Here is a 25,995-nt window from a genome sequence, read left to right as displayed (position 1 = left end):
TACAATTTTTAAGCTTACCACTGCCATCAATTATGATAATAAAATAAAATTAATAGACTTTCAATTTGTAATCTATAGCTTTGCTGCATACAGTACATTACTATCAACATGAAATTTGTCCTTGCCAAACTCAGCGACAGTCTTCAGAGGGTGATTTTTACAGTTTTCAGCATCTTTTTATAACTTTAATTACTCATGTCTGGAGGCTGAAGTGAAATTTGAGAGGCATTAAAATACAAACTTCTATACGCCAGAAGCAGTTTATTGGAATATGTTTCACTATATACATTTAAAGCACATTCAAAAATCAACCACAAGAAGGGGAGGTTGCACACACTGATTAAGTGACACTGGTGCTTTGAGTAAAGTTTAGTTAATAGTTAATATATGTTTTTATTTTTTCCACAAAATGTAAAAACTAAAGATTCTCTGTAAAAATGCAAATTTTGTGTTTTTCCATGGCAAACAGATTTCTAGGATACCTGACTATGACAAAACAATTCCTCCATTCTAACTTTCAAACCATATTGAGAAAAGATATCACTATGTAATAGCGCTGTGGAAGTCAGAGCTCTCAGACATCCTTGTGGCCCAGGCACGCTTGGGCTGCAATTTTAAATTTTTATTTAATTAAGAAATGGCCTCATTTTCAGAGATGCTAAGCACCTGCGGTTGACAACAGAATTCAGTAGGTATACTATGCACTCTTATCCGTGTCAGCTTATTATCAAAACATAAACATAAGAACATAAGACTGGCCTTACTGGGTCAGAACAAGGGTCCATCTACCCCAGTATCCTATCTTCCGACAGTGGCCAGTGCCAGGTGCCCCAGAGGGAATGAACAGAACAGGTAATCATCAAGTGATCCATCCCTGTTGCTCATTCCCAGCTTCTGGCAAACAGAGGCTAGAGACACCATCCCTGCCTATCCTGGCTAATAGCCATTGATGGACCTATCCTCCATGAATTTATCTAGTTCTTTTTTGAACCCTTTTATGGTCTAGGCCTTCACAACATCCTCTGGTAAGGAGTTCCACAGATTGACTGTGCGTTGTGTTAAGAAATACTTCCTTTTATTTGTTTTAAACCTGCTGCCTATTAATTTCATTTGGTGACCCCTTGTCTTATGTTCTTGTGTTATGAGAAGTAGTAAACAACACTTCCTTATCTACTTTCTCTACACCACTCATGAATTTATAGATCTCAATCATATCTCCCCTTAGCCGTCTCTTTTCCAAGCTGAAAAGTCCTGGTCTTATTAATCTCTCCTCATATGGAAGCCATTCCATATCCCTAATCATTTTTGTTGCCCTTTTCTGAATCTTTTCCAATTCCAATACATCTTCTTTGAGATGGGGCGACCACATTTGCATGCAGTATTCAAGATGTGGGCATACCAGGGATTTATATAGAGGCAACATGGTATTTTCTGTCCTATTATCTATCCCTTTCTTAATTATTCCCAGCATTCTGTTTGCTTTCTTGACTGCCGCTGCACATTGAGTGGATGTTTTCACAGAACTATCCCCAATGACTCCAAGATCTCATTCTTGAATGGCAACAGCTAATTTAGACCCCATCATTTGATATGTATAGTTGGGATTATGCTTTCCAATGTGCATTACTTTGCATTTATCAATATTAAACTTCCTGTGTCATTTTGATGCCCAGTCACCCAGCTTTGAGAGATCCTTTTGCAGCTCTTTGCAGTCTGCCTGGGTTTTAACTATCTTTAGTAATTTTGTATCATCTGAAAATTTTGCCACCTCACTGTTTATCCCTTTTCCCAAATCATTTATGAACATGTTGAATAGGACTGGTCTCAGAACAGACCCTCCGGGGGACACCACTATTTTCCTCTATCCATTCTGAAAACTGACCATTTATACCTACCCATTGTTTCCTATCTTTCAACCAGTTACCAATCCATGAGAACACCTTCCCTCTTATCCTGTGACATCTTACTTTGCATAAGAGCCTTTGGTGAGGGACCTTGTCAAAGGCTTTCTGAAAATCTAAGTACATTATATCCACTCAATCCTCCTTGGTCCCCTTGTTGATTCCCTCAAAGAATTCTAGTAGATTGGTGAGGCATGATTTCCCTTTACTAATACCACGTTGACTCTACCTCAACAAATTATGTTTATCTATATGTCTGACAATATTGTTCTTTATTATAGTTTCAACCAGTTTGCCCGGTACTGAAGTCAGGCTTACAGGCCTGTAATTGCTGGGATCATCTCTGGAGCCCTTTTTAAAAACTGGCATTACATTAGCTATCCTGCAGTCATTTGGTACAGAAGCTGATTTAAATGATAGGTTACAAATGACACCGTTAGTAGTTCTGCAATTTCACATTTGAGTTCCTTCAGAACTCTTGGATGAATACCATCTGGTCCTGGTGACTTATTGCTGTTTAATTTATCAATTTGTTCCAAAACCTCCTCTAATGATACCTCAATCTGGGACAGTTCCTCAGATATGTCACCTAAAAAGAAAGGCTCAGGTTTGGGAATCTCCCTCACATCCTCAGCTGTGAAGACCGATGCAAAAGATTCATTTAGTTTCTCTGCAATGGCCTTATCCTCCTTGAGTGCTCCTTTAGCACCTCAATCATCCAGTGGCCCCACTGGTTGTTTAGCAGGCTTCCCGCTTCTGATGTACTTAAAAAAAATTTGCTATTACTTTTTGAGTCTTTGGCTAACAGTAGCTTATATAAAGTCCATCATTTAAATAATAGAAATGATATAGAAATGATATGCACATAACTTGTCACTCCCAAATGGAGCTTCTCAAACACTTCATTTCAAACACACTGGATTAGATAAAACAATTAAACAAGTTTATTAACTAAAAAGAGAGAGATTTTAAGTGAATAGAAGTCATGAAGTATAAATATCAAACGATTACAAGAAAAATAAAGATAGAATGCAACTAATGCCTAACTTAAACTATGGCAAGTTCAGAGTAAAGTTTTTCTCACCACAGTCTCTCAAACAGGCTTACTGGCCACACTTCTTAGGCCAGAACTCCTCCTTCTGTTTAATGGCTGCTTCCTTTGTTCCTTCTGGTGTATTGAAACAATGGACAGAGAGCGAGGAGGAGGGGGCCCCTTGGGGTGTCTGCCCCTTCATTTTATAGTCCTCTTCCAACTTTGAGAAACATTCCCAGCTTGGAGCATGGCAATAGGCAGTCTCTGGACAGTCTCTAAAATGTAGATTTTTCACCCATACCCCCTTTCCTGCCCCCCAAAATGCCATTTAGTAGGTAATGGCACTTTAGCCTTGTTTATAACTGGCTGAGGCATCAGCTTTCCCTTTGTCTCTGAGGAAGTGGTTTGATCACTCCCCAGACTTAGAATATGTTTTAGTAACACCACACTGTGGAATCTTATAACTTTACATACGGTGTCACCACGCTTATTTTACCAGGACAATAATGACTAGCAAATTATGAGATTTCTAACAATACCTCATCAGTCAAACTTTACACAAAGATAATTACGATAGTGGACACAAGTATATTCTGTCACAGCAAGTATTTGATTTTTATTCAGCTTTGAAATGTTTTTCTCAATAGCACAACATTACAGAAAATATAGCAGTAAAATTAGATAAGTAGTTACAAAGCAAAATAAAAATAATCCTTCTTAAAACAATTAAATATATTATCATCAAGCTGGAGCTTTTCTTTGCTGATCTGTTCACTCAGCCTCAAATTAAACAATTCTAAATTTCCAAAAGTATGTTGCTAACGCTTTCTCCTTCAGCAAAGTGAAAAGATTATAAAGAAAATCCTTATTTTCCATTTTCACTCATCATGAGAGAGAACACTTTAAAAAAAAACACTATGAAATGACAGAATTCATTACAACTTCATATCTAGCTAAAACTTGGCATTTAAAATACCGAAGTGCAGAGGTGAAAATGTACTAAGGCTACTAGACGCATTAAACTCTTGCACTTCAGAACAAGGTTACATTTGAGTGAAGTCTTTGACACATTGTATTGTGCATATATTTTGCTACGATATATGTTTTATTATTTTCTTAAGTGTTAGTTAAAACTTTGAATACAAGAGCAAAAATAAAAGTTTTCCCCATACTTCAGCACACCAAAGCTTCTTTTCTTCCTCCTTTGTCTCCCAAGGCAGTGAAAATGTCATTAAATTTTTACTAATGAAGGAACAACTGAGTACCTTCAGAGAGAAATTGTCATTGAGGAAAATATTATTTCCTCTTAGTATAGACTTGCTGTTTGTTAACAGATTGGTTCTAACTTATACAGCACACTGCTGCTATCAGGTAGTAATTAGATGAACATCTTTAACATACTAAATTGGAATTTGTTGGAATATAAACATCTGTGATGGGGCTTACCCCTACCACCTGGAAAGATAGCCAATGAACCCAATTAGTCATACTTTGCACCCGGGGAGATAAGTAGCTAACTGGCTCCCTGCCACAGGCAGCAGAACTAAGCCTTAAGAAGCTCAGTTGGGGGAGAGACTCCAGAAGAGACAGGGGTCTCTGGCTGAGAGAAGCCTAGTGTTAGCATAACAGCTTGAGATAATGTAAGGCAGCACACTACAGGGGGAGTGTAGGCTCCCGCAGGGGAAGCCCCAAGATAGGGTTGGTGTAAGTCTGAGGAAAGGACTTCAGTAGGCCAAGAGGGCAGGAGAAGTATCTAGATTCATATGGTCTTGTCTGTGATGTCCCAGAAGAGGTTTGAACTTGGTGGCTTGGCTGGAGAACTGAGCTACAGAAGATCTAGAGTGAGAGGCAGGCAGTCTGCAGGAAGCACTGAAGCATTGAAGATGGAGATAGCAGCAACATGAAGCACAAGCAAACACTCCAAGGGCGAGAGAGCTTCACCACCACATCTCCTAATTTAGCATTAACCAACTGCAGACCTTGTTAAGCAATGTGACCATATAAAGCCAACTTCCCTAACACTATAAATTTGCACAGCTCTATTGAAGACAAATGAGGTCTGACAATTTCCCACCCACCTGTCCAGCCACTTCCTGTTCCCCCCTCAACTCCGCTCTAGTAAATACCCCATTCCCTTCCCTCATAACCCAAATGCAGTAGGGACCCACTAAAAGAGTCCCAACCCCATTTTTTTTCCTGCCAACCACATTTGCGGTGAGCACAATGTCACAAACTTGCAAGGCAGCAGCTGCATTTACCAGCTTAAATAAGATTTGGTCATTGAAAATCTATAATTTAAAGACCAAACTATGAATCTTCAGTGGAATGTTATTTTCATTTTAACATATGGATGAGAAAGCTGGAAACCCACCAAAGGTATACACAGATATCTAAATACATACAAAAGCAAATGCCTTAGAAAAATACTAGGTATTAAATGGAATATATTTATAACAAATTCCAAGATTCAACAAAGTTCAACAGCCCCTTATCTCTAAAGTTATCCAGAAAAGAAGATGGAAATATTTGGCTCATGTGCTAAGAGTAGTAATCTCCTTTCATAAAACAGAATGGCTAATGCTAAGTTTTCAAATGGGATTTGCTCTCATAGTATACTCTCATCAGAAAGTCTCTAAAAATTATTTTTTTTATTCATCTGACAGCTTTATTGACAGAAATCTCCTATCTTTTGGGATAGTATACTGATTTTCACTAATCTGCTTAAGAATACTGCCTCAGAAGAATTTCCGAAGTTGGGCACCTGGAGCGCATGTACACCCACAGTGAATACCCATTGGGACCAGCACTTGAAGAATTCCTTGCTATTGTGGCACTGTATGTCTAAAACAAGAAAATATTTCAGCATGACTCCAGGACTTCCCACAAAACTTGATGATCTTTTGATGAGCTTCAAGCTTCAGATCATTGGTGAAGTCAGAGCTTTGAAAAGTTCCTCAAAGTTCCCCTTCTTAATTAGATGACATCTGTCTTTACTGGGTTATGTTTAAGTCAAATACTCTTAACTTCCATATTAACTGCAAGAACTTTAAAATACCTTAATTTATAAACTAAAAAGAAAATTTTAATAATTATAAAACATATGGATTTTCAAATATTCATTGTACATTTGAGATTTAATGCAGCCTAATGTATTTGGATACAAATCCATTTTATTTTATCATTTTAAATAATATCAAATACTGGATGTTATTAATAAAATAAAAATAAAATGAGAATTTGCACAGAAATAATTACATGTCAAACAAATGGGCATATATCAAATATTTGATGAATGGTCTCTAAAAATTCATTTCTTAATCATTTAAAACATTTGAGAGATAATTAAGTGAATTAGTGGGACTGCTTTTGTGTTTTAAAGGGTGAGGGAGGGCAAAGGGTACAAAATGCTATAGACTGTACTTATTCCGTCTCGGTTGGTATCCTTTAGTAAGGTTCACCTATGCCTATTTGGTGCAGACTGGAAGATGAATAATGTGAGTATTACTTCTGTTTTAAGTTAACAAACACTCAGTTTTCAGTGTATTTCTCGAAAGTTTTTCTATCTGAGAGCTCTTTAAATTCAAATGAGGTTTAAGAAGAATCAACATGTAACACTCACTAAATATTAAAAACGGTAAGGCATTCATTCAAACAGGGCCAACAATCCGTTGTAATAAGAGCAAAAGCAGAACTGCGATTGTGGTCAGTGCTAACAATTATATGTGCACACCGTGGCATAACAAATGGATTAACGTACAGCTAGCAAGCAGTGGCTTTGTATAATGCTATTCAAGCTTAACAGAAAACTGTCAAAATGCACAGCGCCATCTAGAGTCAAATGCACAGAGACATCTGAAGACTCGACATGTCTAGAGGAATCTGCTTTGCTAGTTATTCATTGCTGTGGGTAAAATGCAGGGCCACCCGGGGTGGGGGGGGAGGAGCAAGTGGGGCTATTTGCCTCAGGGCTCGGGTCCCACAGGGGTCCCGTGAGCCCTGGCCCGGCAGCAGTCCAGGTCTTTGGCCAGCATTTCGGCGGCGGGGGGCCCTTCAGTGCTGCCAAAGATGCAGCGCAACTGAAGGGCCCCCCCACCGCCGAAATGCCCCTCGAGCCCTGGCCCAGCGGCAGTCTGGGTCTTAGGCGGCATTTTGGCGGCGGGGGGGCCTTCCGTCGCTCTGGGTCTTCGGCAGCATTTTGGCAGTGGGGGGCCCTTCAGTGCTGCTGAAGACGTGGAGCAACTGAAGGGCCCCCCGCCGAAGAACTGGACCGCCACTGGGTGAGTACAAGCACCGCAGATACCCCACTTTGCCTCAGGCCCCCTGAATTCTCTGGGCGGCCCTGGTAAAATGTAGAGTGACCAGACGGCAAGTGTGAAAAATCGGGACAGAGGGTGGGGGGTAATAGGAGCCTATATAAGAAAAAGCCCAAAATATCAGGACTGTCCCTATAAAATCGGGACATTTGGTCACCCTAGTAAAATGTATGCAGTAATGTTTTCCCCCTAAAAAATATAGTACGAGAACCGAAAAAGAACCACCATGGCTAAACAACACATTAAAAGAAGCAGCGAGAGGCAAAAAGGCATCCTTTAAAACGTGCCAGTTAAATCCTAGTGAGGAGAATAGAAAGGAGCATAAATTCTGGCAAGTGAAATGTAAAAATACAATTAGGAAGGCCAAAAATGAATTTGAAGAACAGCTATCCAAAGACTCAAAAAGTAATAGCAATTAAAAAAAAAATACATCAGAAGCAGGAAGTCTTCTAAACAACCAGTGGGGCCACCAGACATTGAGACGCTAAAGGAGCACTCAAGGATGATAAGGCCATTGCGGAAAAACTTAATGAATTCTTTGCATTGGTCATCACGGCTGAGGATGAGAGGGAGATTCCCAAACCTGAATCATTCTTTTTAGGTGACAAATCTGAGGAACTGTTCCAGGTTGAGGTGTCATTAGAGGAGGTTTTAGAACAGTAATAAGTCACCAGGGCCAGATGGTATTCACCCAAGAGTTCTGAAGGAACTCAAATGTGAAATTGCAGAACTACTAACTGTGTGGTTTGTAACCTATAAATCAAATCAGTTTCTGTACCAAATGACTGGAGGATAGCTAATATGACACTTTTTTTTTCAATTAAAAAAAGAACCTCGGAATGGGTGAGACAGTATGGATCACTTGATGATTACCTGTTCTGTTCATTCCCTCTGGGGCACCTGGCATTGTCCATTGTTGGAAGACAGGATACTAGGCTAGATGGACCATTGGTCTGACCCAGTATGGACGTTCTTATATTCTCCTACACTCCATGCCTCTTCCAGCAGCATGTAGCATATACACAGAGGTAGCCCTCCTAGCATGGGTTTAAATGGCAGCACACATCCACTAGGTATAACTTAGGCTAGTAAAGACATGCCTGAAGTATGTGGTCATGTATCAGACTACATGCCCTAAATGGCTCTTAACTCACCCATGCAGTGAGTCCCTGTCTACACTGCTATTTTTAGCAATGCAGTATCCCGCTACCTCCCTGTGGCAGAAGCCCTTCCCATTGCAGGGAAAAACTTCAGCAATGAGGAAAGGGCTCCACCAACTCACTGTTGCTGGAGACCTTCCTCGTGTCAGGGAAAACTTGACAGTGGGGAGCTGCTGAAGCCTTTCACTGATGTGTAGCTACACACCACAGTATGGACACAGCTTGCTTTTCACTGTGGTGTGTTGCTACACATACCCTACATGTTGACACCAGTGGTTTATACTGTATTCTATGGCTACGTCTACATCCAAGTTATTTACTGAAGAACAAATATGACAGGGCAGTAAAACATGTTGTCTGGGTTCTGAAAACACCTCTTTTAGCCACGGGAGAAAGGAACACATACATGGTTCCACTAACAGTTCCTATAAACCTTCAGAGAAAAGACAAGAGTAAGAAATATTTTCCCTACTACAATAATGCTATCTTACAGTCAGTGAAATAAGAGGGTCATCATATGAAACATCACAGAAGGACTTCCCAGATTTTTAATCACTATGAAGAACATTTTTTTGCTTTATTACAAAAATTAACAAATGTATTTACAAGCACTTTCATATAAATCTTCTAAAACAAAATCAGCTTATCTATCCTCTTTTTGCACAGATAAACATTTGGGGCTGCAATCCTCAAACAATTCAAGTTTTGATTTAAAACAGATGTTTGGTTTCAGTCCAAACAAATGCATATTGAACAACTAAACAGTGAAACAGCAGGAGGACTTGCTATCACAAATTATTTCAGTGTCTTCTGTATTTAAGTATGATGGATAAATACCCTGAGAGAACAGAAGGAGCTATTTCAGACACTGCACCAACCACCTAACTCTAATCAGCATTCACAAATGTTTTGATCTAAATCTACCACTGTTAATTTATATCATAGGGGTCACCTTAACAGACTGTACAAGCACAATTGATTCCATCTGCACTACTACATATTCCAAATTAAAAAAAAAAACCCAACTATATAGTCTCTAACTTTCCTATACTAATCGCTGAAAAAGGAAGCAGGTTATACAATAAGGAGGTAGAGGGAGGTCTAATACAGAGCAATGATTTTCACTGAAAAAATTGCTACAGAATTGGGTGCACAAGTGAGCATTCTCAGCCAAATGAATAGAGCATGCCTCAACCTGGCAAATTATCTTCCAACTTCCATTCATAATAAAGTAGCATGTCCTGAACTATACAAGCGGAAAATATGTTTAGTCCACGTTAAAAAATTCTGGTGACCTTTTCTCTGAACAGCTTTAGCACCTCCATGCTTTTGGGCAGGGACCAGAAATTTGACAGAGGGGGTGGCTGGTTCTGGGAGGGAGTTTGACTGCTGGAGGGGGTTCCAAGCTGGGGCAGGGGATTGGGACGCAGGAGGGGGTTTGGGAAGCGGGCTCTTGGTGGTGCTGCTGACCTCAGGCAACTCCCAGAAAGTGACTGGCATGTCTCGCTGGCTCCTAAGCGAAGGGGCAGCCAGGTGGCTCTGTGCACTGCCCCAGTCCGCAGGCGTCACCCCCACAGCTCCCATTGGCTGCGGTTCCCGGCCAATGGGAGCTGTGGACCTGGTGCTCAGGGTGGTGCCTGTGGGTGGTGGCAGCGTGCAGAGCCCCCCTATCCACCCTTCTGCCTAGGAGCCTGATGGACATGCCGCCGCTTTAGGGAGCCCCGTGGAGCCAGGCGTGGAGCCAGGCATGGAGCCTGCCTGCCCCGCTGAGGCCAACTAGACTTTTAGTGACCCAGTCAGTTGTGCTGACCGGAACCAGCAGCAAATTTTCACCCAGGCATTCCAGTCAAAAACCAGACACCTGGCAACTCTACTAGTGGTGACCAAGGGCTGTGGAGAGCCTGGAGGGGAAGAGAAACTCAGGAATGGTGGGCTGAAGAGACTGGAACTGGGAGCTAAAAGGGGGAGCGGAGGCTGGAACTGTCTGGGGATAGGAAGAGAGATCTGACAAGCAGATGAGAGGAAGCAGGGAGTCCTGTGGAAATAATAGAATGTGACTATGTAACGAAAGGCTGTATCATAATACATATGCACCGGGGGAAACCAAGGTTGCACAGGCAAGCTTAAATTTCCTAACTTCCGAGTCAAGTATCAGAGGGGTAGCCGTGTTAGTCTGGATCTGTAAAAGCAACAAAGAATCCTGTGGCACCTTATAGACTAACAGACGTTCTGCAGCATGAGCTTTCGTGGGTGAATACCCACTTCTTCAGATGCAAGACTTGCATCTGAAGAAGTGGGTATTCACCCACGAAAAGCTCATGCTGCAGAACGTCTGTTAGTCTATAAGGTGCCACAGGATTCTTTGTTGCTTTAACTTCCGAGTGTTTGACTTTGCAACCTTAATAATGTTCTTTTAATGTAGTTTTTTGCAATTATATTTGTAGATTAAACACTATACATTGTAATTTTAATCTGTTGCCTGTCCAGTCTGATGAACTCCATTTTCAAATACTGTCAATCTGTCACCTTTCATAAGCAAATAATCTATTAAATATATTTAAAAAAGTTAACATAAAAAAAACCCCATTCTAATTATCCCCTCACATTTCCTAAAAGACTTTTGCTGTACAAATCTAACCACAGAAAGCACAAGATCAGTTTGGGGTGTTACAGAGAAAAACGGTCACAGACAGGAAATTATGAAAGTACAAATCTGCCTATTAATATAAATTTTTAGCAATATATACATGATAAATACATTTTTGGCTTAGGTAATGTCAAGTGAACAATTTTCTAGTTTAAATAGTTCAGGAAACAAAGTTCAAAGTTGGGACTAGTTTCTAAATTTCGGTGCACATTAGCAAACCCTTAGGAACAGAAATAAAATTTTGCAGTGTGTTACATATTTCACTTTGTGAAATATATTCAGCATGTCTGTTCATAATGCTGTCAACTTTTATGGATAGAATAGTTCTCGCTTACAAATCTGGCTGTAAACAACAACGTACTAAAAAAAATCCAGCACAGATTCTCTGTAAAGACATTCTTGACTGTTCAGAAATACCCAAAACACCTTAGTACCATTAAAAATTACAGGTCGGAATAAAACTCTCCATATATCCTTCAACACAATATAAAGTAATTTTCAAAGGACATTTCAAAGACAAGATAGTTATTTAAATGGAACTATGGCATAGAGCCTAAAACACAAAATTTCCACTTCACAGGGGGGCTATGAATAACCTCAGTGGCAGAGGTTAACGTATATGTATATAAAATATGTAAAACTATAATTAATGAACATGTCCCTCATTTTCAGATATTTAAGTCTGGGTGGCAGAGGGAAGTTATTTCTTAAGGGAAAACTCACACAACAACTAGATTTAAGACTATATCACCAAAAAGGTAAGTATCATATTCATATATATATTTGGTGATATAGTCTTTCCTAAATGATTATTTAAATAAATATAAAATAAATTAACAAATTAACAATCATTTAGGAAAACACTGTCTTGACACAGAAACAAGGTCATTATTTAAATTCATAAGAAAGTTTACAAAAACTTTTAAAGTCTTTTGCCTACGTTTTATTTATTATATTTTAGGAAACGTTTTGCCTTTTTTCAAAGATTTCTTTGGGATCTAGAGACAAGCACCAATCACTATTACGGAGATATTGAGTTACTGTCAGTTTTTAATGTACTGTATATATTTTCAGTTAGTCAGTATCCAACTACTGTTGAAAGTACTATTGTCCTGTGAGCCATATCCATACTTCTGAAACCTGACCAGCGTTCATCTATAGTCTAATGGTACAGCTAACATCAAGCAGGGTTGGGGGAGAGGGACTGCTCTTATAAGAATCAAATTGTTTTCCCATCCCTGACTCTCAAGTCAGCCACTGTTTGGCAGCTCACCAAGAGATGACCGAGAGGGAAAATCATGCAGTGTGAATGGGTACAGATGTGCAGGCTGGAGCAGTTTTACATTTTGAGTGGCCGTGAGGAACCTCCACAGTTTTGGAAGTTAAGATGAATGATTAAGATGAACATCTAAATCTTTGATGCCTTGACAAGCTGAACCAAACTCCCAGCCATTTCAAATTTATTCATCGTTACTATGAACTCATTTCTCCTCCAAAAGTTTTGCTGTAATAGTCGTGTCCACTGCCTATTGTAATGGTAACAAAGAAAGTGTGATGGACAAGTTCCTACTCATACAAATACAATGGGCTTGTCTACACTAAGGGGGCTACTGGGACATAGCTGTAACCACCTTAGTGTAGATGCATCTCATAGTGCTGGAATACGTTTTTCCATTACTATAGGAACCCCACCTCCCTGAGCAGCAGTAGCCACAGCTATGTCTACACTACAAACGCTATCGTGGCACAATGTAGATGCGTAGTGTAGATGATATGTTAATGGAAAGAGTTTTTCTATCAACGTAGTTTATCCACCTCTCTCAGAGGTGGGAGTTGGATGGATGGAAAAAAAAATTTATTGACCTAGCTGCATCTACAATGGGGGTTACATAATTAACTAAGGCTCTCAGAGCACAATTTTTTCGTCAGCCCTGAGCGACATAGGTTGATCTAATTTTTAAGTGTAGACCAGACTTAGGCCAGTGGAAGCTTTCTTCCATCGACTGGGCGAGGGGTTAGGTTGGCATCGTTAATGCTCTTAGAGCTGTGAATTTTTCACACCCTTGAGTGACATAGCTATGTCTATCTAAATGTTTAGAGTAGACTGGGCCAATACCTTTTGTATCTATTATGGTCTGGACAATGCCCTACAAGTACTTAGTGAATGGCAGAATTCTGGGTTTAAAGAGTGCCAGATCTCTGTAATGTTTTTAATTAATGAGTGAAGACTATTGCATATACCTGGCCTTGCCTACTCCATGGTTCTTTAATCCATTCACTGGTCTCCCTTTAACTGCACTGGTCAACAATAGTGGTGGCGGTGGTGAAGTCTGAAGTTACCTGGTGTTTGTAATATACATTAAATTCCAAAAGGATATGCCTTCATTAGGAAACAGTTCAATATAAATATAGGCCACAAGGGTTTCAATATCACTCTACTGATGCCAGATTGTATGGGACATTTATATTAAATAAACTTTTATTGTGCAAGTATTACCTAGCATTGTTGTCCTAGTTTTAATTAAAAGTAAACCTTACAGTCTATCTGAAGCCAAAATATATTAATGAGCTAATCATTTCAACTTCACATATTCAAAAAGATAAGCATTCAGGAAATGTAAAAAAAACCTCTTTAAAAACCAATCTGAAATACTGTTTTAATAACAACCTAGATTAAACTGAGATTATGCCAGCACTGACAAAAGTGATGATGCATTTGCCATTTTTAGAGAAGTGCAATCAACACAGAATAAATAACCACAGGATAATATAACACATATGTCATTGTTGAACTCTTCAAATGCAACTATACTGAAGAAAAAACATGTCAAATGATGACAATATAAATCTGTAAAATGAGCTCTCTTGAAAATCTCACCTATGCTACAGAAAACAAGCATCTGTTAGCTCAAGCTGTTTCAAATTTGAAAATAAAAATTTTATAATTATGTAGATTCTTATATTAAAATCACTTACTACTATTATGAGAAAATATATTCCACATATACAGTATATGAACACACAGATCTCAATAGACCTGGCATCCAAACAAACAAAATGTAAAAAGTATGCAAAAACAACACTACCCAAAATGGAGAGCACTGAAGTCACAGCTAACTCTGCAAGCCATTATGCCAGGAAACACCAAAATAGCATGCTAAGATAAATTATTACACCTTACATTTCACTCTGATGGCAAACATATTTGTGCTCTGGTGAACTGCAAATGGAGCAATATCCCTCAATACCGAAAGCCTGCTGTGCTAGACTCCTGAAACTAAATCTATCCAAGTCTATAGCTAGAAAAATCTGACTTTGGGTTAGAGAAACAGTTTCTCAGGTCGCTGAGTCCCAGACAATCAGGGCTTTAAAGATTATCAGCCACAAATTAATGTATCACTTACTTGCTTTTCAGCTTGTCCATAATCAGGTCCTTGGGTTGGCAAAAAGTAGCAAATATGACCATTGTTTTTTGCTTTCTCTCGAAGAGCCATGGCAGTTCGTACAGTGGAATTTCTAGCATGAACAAACACCATCACCTTAAGATAAAAAGAAAGAGTTGTTGATAAATAACAAAACGCTTAATAAAATAATGAAACTCTCCATGTGGTAATGGAGTTATTTCTGCTGAAATAACTGCATCTCTATTTTACTGAGTAATACAAAAAGATTAGAAATGCTTCATACCATATACTTCTACAAAACTATTTAAATTTCTACTAACCCTTCTTTGTTAGCCTGCAAAAATATCAAAACAATTTCAAACAGCAACCAAGTGCAATATTTACCTATTTTAAGCAGCATACCTCAAAAACCAGAGAGGAAGGGTTTCCCTGAAAGTTTAAGAGGGAGATGAGAGTTTAGATGCTCAACTCCCATTGACTTCCAATGTAAATTGGGTGCTTAACAGTTCTTTATACTTTTGAAAACCTCCTCCTCAACTGCTATATGTAGCAAAAAAAAAAAAAAAAAGAAAAAAGAAAAATCTAATTTCTGGAGCAAATCCTGATGTCTACTAAAGGCTGCTTTGCATTGGACAAAACAGCCTTACAAGTAGCCTTAACTCGCTACCTGAGCACAGCCTTCGAGTAGTAGAGGAATCCCAAGTGACAAGAGAAGCTTCAAACACTCCTCAACATAGGAAGATCTCTTGTGAGGAAATTGGGTAGCCAAAATGCTGCCTATACTCCGGGGTCAACTGCTGCCAGAACAGTGCTTTGGAAGCTGTTGCTGCAGTGCCATCACAATTTAGAATATCTTTCAGATCCTAGATCTGTGAAATGCATTGTCTGCATATTTTGTATTAAACTACTAAATAAACTGGTAAATTAATGGCAATTTCTTTACTATAATTTCAAGAGACAGATACACAAACATCTATATCCACATAACAGCAAATTTAAAATTTTAAGCATCCTATCAGGAAATTCTAAATTAAGAGAAATATGGAAACATAATGGGCGTACACATTTCATCATCATGCCTAAGGAAAATGACCTCAATAGGCAGGGAAGAACATATACACCATTATTACAAAAGAACTGAACTATCTTCTATAACTTTAAATATAGGCATGTAGGATTTTGTACAACCATATGTATGTTGTGTGTTCATGTAATGAAAGATTACCTGTTGTAATGCATATATAAATGGTGACAAATCAAGAAAACTGCTGTGCAATCCTAGATTTTGATTAAAATCTCAATTTTTCCCCATGAATGTAGCTCTTTTGTATTTTCGCATTTATTCGTAAACTCGAAAACTGGATGGATTTATGAAAAATCTGAAAAAATGGTAATTTCCTAACTTTTGGTGAAAAAATCCAAATGAAAAAGGCACACCTTTGATGGCATCACCAGAAAAATATAGGCGCAGAAGTTCATAGATACAATGCTTCATTCAGGCATATTGAGAATTTAACCAGAAAATAATTTTCAATTACTTTGTAACAACATATAAAGCATGGCATTTCATCAAGACCTCAGCAGAACACTCAACAGCTAAGAAAGGCTGGTATCTAAAATGAGATTATTCAAAGATGGATCTAAAATTCAAATCAGCAAATATTTGCTAATTAATGGCTGCAGATGGAACCAACTGTTGTGTGAAAGGTGACAATGAAAAAAAAACAGTTTACTGAGGGCATTAAAAATTCTGAAATCACAAGTTAAGGTTCATGTTACTGGGTTTGCTGTTGCTATATCTGGGGTAGAAATGGAGTGGTGAAAAAGAAAGGTTTATATGCTTTGTTATAAAACAAGAGAAAAAGTTACTTTAACACCATCAATCAGGAAGTCATCCAGATCTTGTAGAATCCATAAGAGATGCTAATCCTTATATATATATATATATATATATATATATATATATATATTTGTTATGGCTACAGTAGGAATAAGATAATACAATTCTGTACATTCTTAACCTTGAATATTAGAAGAGTGAATAACATTGCTAAAAGGCTGAAGACATCAACATATATATCTTTACAAAAACAACTCAGGTAATATATACAAAAGATACATTAGGTAGAAGAGGGGCATTTTAAAATGAAGCAAAATTAGTGTGAGAATATATAATGCTACAAGACAGTTGAGTAACCTTACTTATTAATATGCAAATTCCAAACTTGCAACAACAACTAGAAAGACGTACGTTTCATAGTTTCACAGAGTTTAAGGCCAGAAGGGACCATTCGTTCATCTAGTCTGACCTCCTGTATATCACAGACCATTAAACTCTATACTGAGTTTATACCTTTGAAATCCTCCCCATCAACTGTTATATGTTATCCCCATGAAGGTAGGGAATGAACAGGAGAATTAATAGATTCACAGATTCCAAGGCCAGACGGGGCCACCCTGACCGTCCAGCTGAACCTCCTCATCCATCACACACACACACACAGGCTGCAGAAGTTTGCCCAGAGCCTAGATTTAAGTATATGTTTTAATGATTTAATCTCATTTTATAGACTCCAAGTGATGGTGAGTCCACCACCATATGCTGTTCCAGTGTTTAGTTACCCTCACAGCTGCAAAACTATGTCATATTTCAAGGTTGAATTCGTCTAAGTTCAACTTCCAGCCATGAGATATAGTTATACCTTTGTCAGCAAGGTTGAAACCTCTCCACTGTCCGTTATCTTATGCCTGTGTAAGGACCTATACACAGTGATCAAGTCAACTCGCAATCTTTTGTTCAATAAGCTGAATAAGTTGAGCTCCATAAGCCACCTCACATTGTAAGGCTTGTTTTTCAGCCCCTGAATCAATTTTGTAGCCTCTCTCTGAACCCTAATATTTCCAGGTCCTTCTTGAACTGTGGACACCAGACCTGGAATCAGTATTTTAGTAGCTCTCTTACCATTGCTGCATATAGAGGCAAGATCAAGTCCCTACTTCTTCTAGATAGTCCACTTTTTATATATTCAAGGATTGCATAACCCTTTTTAACCATGGCATTGCACAGAAAGCTCATGTGACATGATTATTTATGATGATCCCCAACTCCCTGCTTTTCAAGATGGTACCTAATAGTATGAGGAATACTCAATAATGTACCCATCTAGATGGCAAACTCATGGGCTCCAAATGTACAAAATGAACAGATTTGTGAAAATATTCAATTGATGTGATCCAAACATGTTGAAAAAAGTTATATGGGGAAGAGACTAACTCCTTCTGAGTCTTAAACAGATTGTTCTGCAAAAAATCCAAACACCTCCCTCAAATAGCTAAATAACTAAAAATCACATCTCTCCTCTCAAAATACTAGTGAACTGATAGCTAGAGGATAAAATCCAAAGCAAAAATATCTTCATACTACTCAACACAGTATACAATTACTTCTTACAGCTTGAAGTTTATTTTGTGTTATACCCAGTAGATCAAATACTAGAAAAACAGTATTGTACTATGTATTTTTAGACCATTCTCCCTTGACGCTGATGATATTGCTTTCTTTTGCCTACTGTATCACCTCCTTTACTCGGAGGAAGAATGTTTCAATTGCCCTTGAAAATAAGGAGATTAAGTTTAACTTGATTCTTTGAGAACAACTTTCATCCTAATTCTTTAAGATCAAACCTCAAAACATTATTAATGTCTCCGGAAGGAGCATTATTATTAAAGATTTATTCAACACTATATGTGTTGAAATACACAGTCCCTGTCTCAAAGAGTTTACAATTTAAGAATGGACAAGTGAAGTCAGACCATAGGATCGATAAGGGGATGGGATAGCATGCATAACATTTTGGTTGGTCATGCATGCTTCATGATGGCAATTATACATTTATTTTAAGTAAGTATTTTGGTTAATTATTTAATGATTACATAATAATCCTTTATAGCATTATGGCTCTTGCAATTATACCCTTTCATTTAACTACAAACATTCTTCGATGTGGTAAATGCCATTGATGGCTGCTTACCAATTTTCTGTTGTTTACATGCCACATAATGGCATAATCTTGTTTAAATTTCTCCAAAATCAGAGACATGCAGAGCTGTAAGGGAGAGCTGATCATGACCCTAAATCTTCATTAATCATTTCAGTTTGACTTGTCAATTAATCATTTTGTGATTTATTTTCTAGAATAGCCTGGATAAACCTAGGTTAGAAGTTAAAATGATCTCGCTGCACATTAAGCGGTGGGGGCCCTTTTCTGGTTTGTTGGAAAAGGTGTGCGCCATTTTAAAGACTGGAGAACCAGGGAGTGATCTGCTGCTGCAGCTGCAGACCAGGTCAGCATGGGGATGCTGACCCATTCCCACTTCCAGGTGACTGGAAGAGAGGGAGGACTAGGTAGGTCTATGCCAGGGCAGGAAAAGCCCTCTTTTACCTGGACTAGGCAGAGCAGCATCCATCCTCCTACCCACTGAAGTGGTGAAACAGCAGGTGGGCACTGTGCTAGTTGCTCCTTAATCAGGGGGCTGGAAAGGAGTTTTTCCCTCACTGCCAGATTGGCCAAAGGGAAGTTCCCTCCCCCTACCCCCCACCTTCCCCACAGTGGAATTTTTTTTTGGGGGGGATGCTTAATTGAGGAGCAGAAAAAGGGTTCTTATGACTGATAAGGCAGGGGCCAAAGGCCCTCCCGCCCCACATTTGAGGGCAGGGGGTGGTGAGGTCCCAGCAGCAGGTTGGCTGGGGACCAGGATGGTTGATGGGGAAGACTCATGGAAGTCCCCCAGGTACAAATTGAAATGATTATGAATTACCTTCACTGTACACTTTTACCTGCTCGGTATTCCCAGGCATTTAAGAACAAAGTTGTGACCTTCTGTCCCTCTAGCATAGCTGGACAACAACAATTTCCTTTTATTAAAGGATCCATTTCCTACAACCCCTCACCACTCCCACCACAAACACTAAGCTCTCATATCATAGGCTTGTGTGTTGACAGGCTTCACTTAAGACACTGCAACATTTTGAACATCTAAAAATGTACTTGATTTGCCTTATTTAAAAGAAGCAATATCAACATTTGAATCTACACAATGAAACAACCCAATTCATCTGACAAAAATACCTGCAAATAATCTTGATAAGATAGCACTGAAAACTGAGTAGTGCAAGTGAAGTAGGTATAAGGCCTTAATTCAGGACAGGAACTGTAGCTTCAAGCCAGGTAATTTTCAAGCCAGGTATTTTTTTTTTCGGGGGGGGGGGGGGAGGGAAAGCTTTAAAATTAAAAGAAAATATAACAGTATTTGACATTTTCATGTTGCTTGCTTAAAAAATGTCACAGATGCTTTAGCTATATTTCTGTTTTATGATTTAACCACCAAATGGGTTTGTTCACTAGTTTTACATACAATTTATCTGTTTCAGACTCAATTTTAATGTTCATTCTTGCAGCAATTTTAGAATGGCCTATTTCTAGCTCAAAACCAAAAAAGGTTGTGTTCCACATGACATTTATATAGCATTAGAATGTATTTATTTGACATGTATTAAAATAAATATTTCTGCATATTTTGGCATGATATTGATAAACACGTGGTTTGTTCTTCTCATCTTTAGTAAACTCACAATTCAATAACCAGCGAAGTGTTTTGTGACTTTGTTTTCCCCTCCTCCCTAAAATTGCTGCAAGATTTATGACACGAAGGCAGGTTTAGAACAAAAATGATTTTGTTGAGGAAAAGGAGAAAGAAAAAGCTCAAGAAAGAAATCTTTAAAGTTTGAAAGAGACATCTCCTGGATAAGAATATAAAAAACAAGTCTAGTAAGAAAAGTCTAGTCTGTAAGAAAATATATGTTTAAATCCAATAGACCCCATAATTAACCAGGACCTGCCATTTGTGCTAATTTTAATAAAATAAGAAGAGAGAGGGGTCTTAGGAAGCAAAAACTACACAAAACACACTTTCCCAAATATGATTTGGGTATAAAACTGTGGTAATCTTCACACATCAAAGCAGCAGCAGGAAATCAAGTTGGATGTAGCCATAAGCCAAACAAATAAGTGAGGGATGACGCAGAACTAGGGGACCTGGTACACCATGCCCTTTGTTGTTTACAAGTTCTTTTAGTACTTAATTATTTAAAAATAGGACACATACACACACTTATACACACACACACACATTCTTCAGTGTATTTTTAAAAATTGACATGTTTGCTTAATTTGGGAAAATGATTTATCCTCTTTCCATTATTTTCTTAGTCATTTTATGTTCATGAATAAATAGGTAAGACTTGAAGACTGGTATGATCTCTCCTGTAGCACATCTGTTTAAACTAAAGAAAATACTTTGATAAATTATACTCTCTAGCCTCAAGTGAAAGTACAGTTATTGAGTAGGTCAGAGTAGATTGCCCAGTTACTAGCAGGCTTAGTTTTATGAGCAAATCTAAGCATAAAAATTAACCTGAAGCCAAAAAGAGTTAAAATAGGAATGAAAGACACATGACCTCAGTATGTGTTTTAGCTTCATCTACTCTAATTGTACTAAAGTGAAAGTCCCATCCACCCTCAAACTTAAGCGGTGGGTGTAGTGCAAGACTATAGATGGTAAAGTAAGAGTAGACAAAAACTGATCATACAGGCTAATTGATTGAAAACTGAAAATTAGCAAGAGTCAAATTACCACTCATCAGCACCCCCAATATGTTTGAGATCATTTGTAATAAAACATGGTAGCTGACAGCAATCAAATACAAATATTTAAAAAAACCCAAAAAACACTGCACCATGACCTAAAGTGCAAACAGTTGTCTATTACTGCAATCTCTGCATACAGTATGAGAGGAAGCTGGAAAAATACAGCAGTATATGCCAAAAGGAGAAAATTCTCTTATATCCACAAACATTACAATTGGCTTACCCCTTTGTGTGAAAACTGGGACCATCAGTCCAAAACACTGAATGTATCTTGACCTGGTTTATCCCTGGGTAGCTCTGAGACTTGAGGATGAAGAGCGGAGAACCTCTTGCCCAAATGTGGACCCCACCTCAATTACTTTGATAAAGGCAAGAGGGTACAGGAAAACAGGCTGTTAAGTGAGGATTCCTATTTACTGCTGTTATTTATAGAGAACCATAAATGCAGATGGCACTTAACAGGCACTTAAATATACACACCTCAATTCACAGAGTACATGCAAAGTAAAACGATCATTTTTGTTATGGACACTAGAACTATTTACTGTTCTACAGTTTGTTGGGTACCAAGGTAAGAGGAACTTTATTAGATTTATTTATTTGATTTCTAGAGTACATGAAATTAGAAGCGACAGATAAAAAAGTTCTGACACAAAGACCTTTTAAACCAAGGAGCTGATTCCCCACTGCATGATTCCAATTTTAAACCAGCATGACATAAAAAGAATGAAAAAATCTAGACTCTAATCCTCTCCCAGTAATTACTACCTTAATTTCCTATGCACTAAAACAGAAGCCAATCCTGGATTCCCATCAGGTTTAAAGTCTTCCAATTCCTGCCAATGACATTCAGTCTCCAGCACTTCTGGCAACAGGGCAGCAGATGTCATTATTCCCATGAAGTGAGGGGAAGAATTACCCTTGTCTGCCAAACTCTTTTCCTGGCACCATTCTGCCAAGCACAGCATGCATAGCCCCAGTGCAAGGAAGGAAGCTCCACTTCTCTTAACAAGCACTTTAAACAATTTCTTTATGGCTTTCAATTTTATAACAATAATCCTGCTGCTTTATCAGAATATTTTTTTGGATATTAACTACAGTCATTGTGCAATCCATATTTCATTGGGCATCAATTCCCTACCCAACACATCAGACTATGTAACTTTATTTCACCAATTAGACTCTTTTGCAAGGACCTTTGGTAGCCCTATCAAAGTTTATGTCTTACTAGGAAATTTCAGTTTAACTTCTTTAGTGGTATTTCCTGTACTGCTCTAGTTATTTCTGGCTCTCTTTATGGACAATACAGTACTTTAATACCTATGCTTCATAAGCTCATGTGTATGTTATCCAGAATCTCAGATGAGTTATTATGGAAATGCAAAATTCGGCAAAACAATCCCATTAAAAACAAACAAACATTTACATATCATGACATTGGCTTTTGTTATTCACTTTTCCATTATATTAATTCCTCTTCCACATCTCAAACAAATTCTAACCAGCCTGCGATCCAAAAATGACTCTGAACATTTCTTGCATATGTTTTCATTTTAAGGTTAACTCAAATGATAAATAGTTTAACAGTATGTAAATTGGAAGGACAATACTGACTACTAACAGGGAAATATTACAAAGTTACACCCCATGCTCACATTGGGAAGATGCAGAAGCCAGGATCCATGTATTCCTTACTCTTTTAGTAGCATACAATAGTCTCATGGCCTTGAATCAATTTTTAAAAAAACCTTTTTGCATATACCAGTTCAGATTATTAGAGTTGCACATATTTTTATCTTTACACTAAAAGACATACATATATATAGCTATGGTTAGTAAAATTAATCTAATTTACGCTTTTTGAGTTTAACCCTTATTACAGGTGAGATCGATAGTACTGTATATTTTTAAGGGTACTCGACACTTTGATTATTTGATCCTGTTTTCAGTCGCTTATAACCTCATCAAACTTTAACCACTTGGGCTGAAATTTTCCATGCTGGGTGTCTGCCACAGGCTTAATTTTTTTCAGAACTTCAGCCATAACTGTTTAGCCATTTCCAAAAACAAAGCTAGGGAAAAATATGTTGCTTTGCCTACATTAAAAAACATTTCTGGTGGCATTTTCTCTGTGAAGCTCTAGTGCTACCATTCTTTGGAGCAGGGAACTGAAATTTGGCAGAGTGTGGGCTTTGCATCAGCGATGTGCCTTTTGCCATCACCATGAAAATCCATCCAGATTTGGCCAAGTAATAAAACTGGAAAAATTGTGGTACACATTTTCAGTAGAGACTTACTAGAGCAGTAGTTTTCTACTTTCTTCATTTGTGCACCTCTAACCAATTTCGAATGGAGGTACGGACCCCTCTGGAAATCTCAGACATAGTCTGCGGCTCCCCAGGGGTCCACAGACCACAGATTGAAAACCACTGTGCTAGAGCTTCACAGCTAAAACACCAGAAGATTCAATCTGTACTGGGCATGATTCAGTCTGGAGCTAAGCAGGATCTTCCCTGCCACTGCAGCTCTAGGATGCTATAACTGCAGCGATCCTGTCTCTCCTGGACTCTCAGATGATATCCCACCTTCCCCCATTCACTGGGCCTAGGCAGCATGGAAGAAGAGGCTGGTTGATTTGAATACAGAGGAGAGAAAAGCTGGACTGGGGTGACGTGGAGGGGAAGAGGTGTGGAGTAAGATTGGGAAAAGGAACTTGTGGGGGGGAGACTGGAACTTGGGGCTGACAGGGTGGGAAAAGGGAAACTCGGATTGGGAGCTGGAGTGTTTGACTGAGACTGTGAGCAAGAAGAGTGGCAGCCAAGGGGATGACAAGATGGTGGTAGGAGGGAAGGGGAGACATCTGATGAGAAGCCAAGTTGGCTGGACAAAGAAACTGGGACAAGAAGTGAAAGACACATCTCCTGAGATGGAACAAAGAGCTGGGGGGGAAGGGGTACGGAGGCTGGGGGCAAGAAACCAGATGTTTGCAGGACTGGGAGTACAAGCGGAAGTGAGGAATAGGCTAGGATGGAGGGACTAGAGGGGAGATAGTAGGATTTATGGGGCAAGGAGACTGGGATGAGGAGCCAAGGTTGGAAAAGAGGCAGGATTGGGACAGAAACAGGTTTGACGGGATGGCACAGTAGGGGTCAAGGTTGGAGTCTGACAACTAGAGCACACTCCTCTCCAGAGCCTGATGAATGGAAAACCTGATGAATCAGGGTTAAAAAATTAAGCATTTTCTGTAGGACTTCCACCTCCTTTGTTGAGGAACAAGGCAGGGGACTGCAGAGAGAGAAAGTTAAGACAGTTAAATGTGGCCCTGGAGAACTGGATTCTCACGTGATGCTGGACAAGTAAATTAAATCAAACTTTTCACAAGTAGTCACTAATTGTGAATTCCTCACTTGATTTGGTGTCTGATTTGCAGAAGTGCTGAGTATTCAAAGCGGCAACTGAAGTCAATGGGAGCTGTACTTTGAGCAGCTATATAATGTTAGGAATTCTCCAAATAGGGTATCCAAAATTAGTGGAAACTTTTGATCCTAATGAATCTGTGTTTCAGGTTTCAATCTATAAAATGCTGCCAGTAATGCTCCATCATTTCACAGGATGTTGTAAAAATAAATTAATGTATATTTGTGAAACACTGAGGTACTCTTGTGATGAGCATCATTGAAAACTTCATGAGGAAATTAGTAATTCTGTCTTCAGATCAAGGTTTGAATAGTGTGGAGTAAATAATGTATGGGGCCAAACATTGAACAAGGCAAAAACAAAAGATTCAATAGCTGCTCATTATGTGAGCACTGTCCATCTTGTGCACTGAATGAGGCAAACATACTACATTCATTATCTTGGAAACACAGTTGAAACTATTTTTGTATAGCTGCTGTACAGTTTCTATTGGAAGCAACATTATATGAAATATTATATTATAGAAATCGTTCACTTAAGAGACCTTGCTGGGTCAAACTATAATTAAAAGAAAAGCAAGTATGTGCACAATTACCCTTTGTTCGGAAATCTTTCTACAGTACTTATCTATTCAGCTGTTAAGAATCAGCTTTTCTGTATGAAATTCACCTCTCATCCATGCTCACCAAATAATTCACATTTGAATTTTCTGATGGCCTATTCTACGACCAGACTTTTAAGCAATTTAAGATGCTTGTGCAATTGCTGAAAGTGAACCTTATACCTCCACATTATTTTTCTGTAGAATGGACATCAAAATTGAGCAATAAAAATAGGACATCTTTATTAGCTAACTACAGGCTCACAGTACTATCATTAATGCTAGAACTGACAACTGCTTACTTTTAATCCTTGTACATTACCAAATGTGATTCTAAAAATCAGCTTTGATTAATGGTCACTATACAAAGACCTCACTAAATATGTGTATTTCTTCAACAAACAGGATAAGCATTTACCAACTATTTTGTGGAAATAGCAACATAGTCCTAGCTATGTCATAGAATGTTATATTTCAGTGGCTAACCTCGGCGCATTAAATTATGCAAATAAGTTAGGGAAAGTAATTTAGAATAGAGAAGTGGTTCCACAGCTACAAGCTGTGTAATTAAATCTGTACTCTGCAGTACAAAGCTAGCTCTGGTGTCTAGTGCTGAGAGTCCATGTAGCTCTTCTCATGAAACCTAGGTTTTTAATGACAAAATATGCAAAGTAAGCACAAAGCTAATGTCCCTAGGTTAATACTGCAGAATTTTATACTGAGTATGTGAAAAAAAACCACAAACCACTTTTACGGAAGATTGTTTAAACTTCGCAATTATGTATGCTTAAACCTCAAAAACCTTATATTGT

General features: G+C 38.5%; 1 protein-coding gene across 2 annotated transcripts in view; it reads right to left on the bottom strand.

Annotated features, from left to right (window-relative positions):
- The window catches only part of ASCC3 (activating signal cointegrator 1 complex subunit 3), a 493,632-nt gene that overhangs the window by 182,182 nt on the left and 285,455 nt on the right, over positions 1-25,995 (bottom strand). For both annotated transcript variants that reach the window (XM_039531733.1, XM_039531734.1), the window contains exon 14: positions 14,459-14,593. In XM_039531733.1, coding sequence (XP_039387667.1) covers positions 14,459-14,593 — 135 coding nt within the window. The remainder of the gene's footprint in view (positions 1-14,458; positions 14,594-25,995) is intronic.

The sequence above is a fragment of the Mauremys reevesii genome, linkage group 3 (assembly GCF_016161935.1).
Source record: "Mauremys reevesii isolate NIE-2019 linkage group 3, ASM1616193v1, whole genome shotgun sequence".
NCBI lineage: Eukaryota > Metazoa > Chordata > Testudines > Geoemydidae > Mauremys > Mauremys reevesii.
This window is presented reverse-complemented; position numbering and strand designations above follow the sequence as displayed.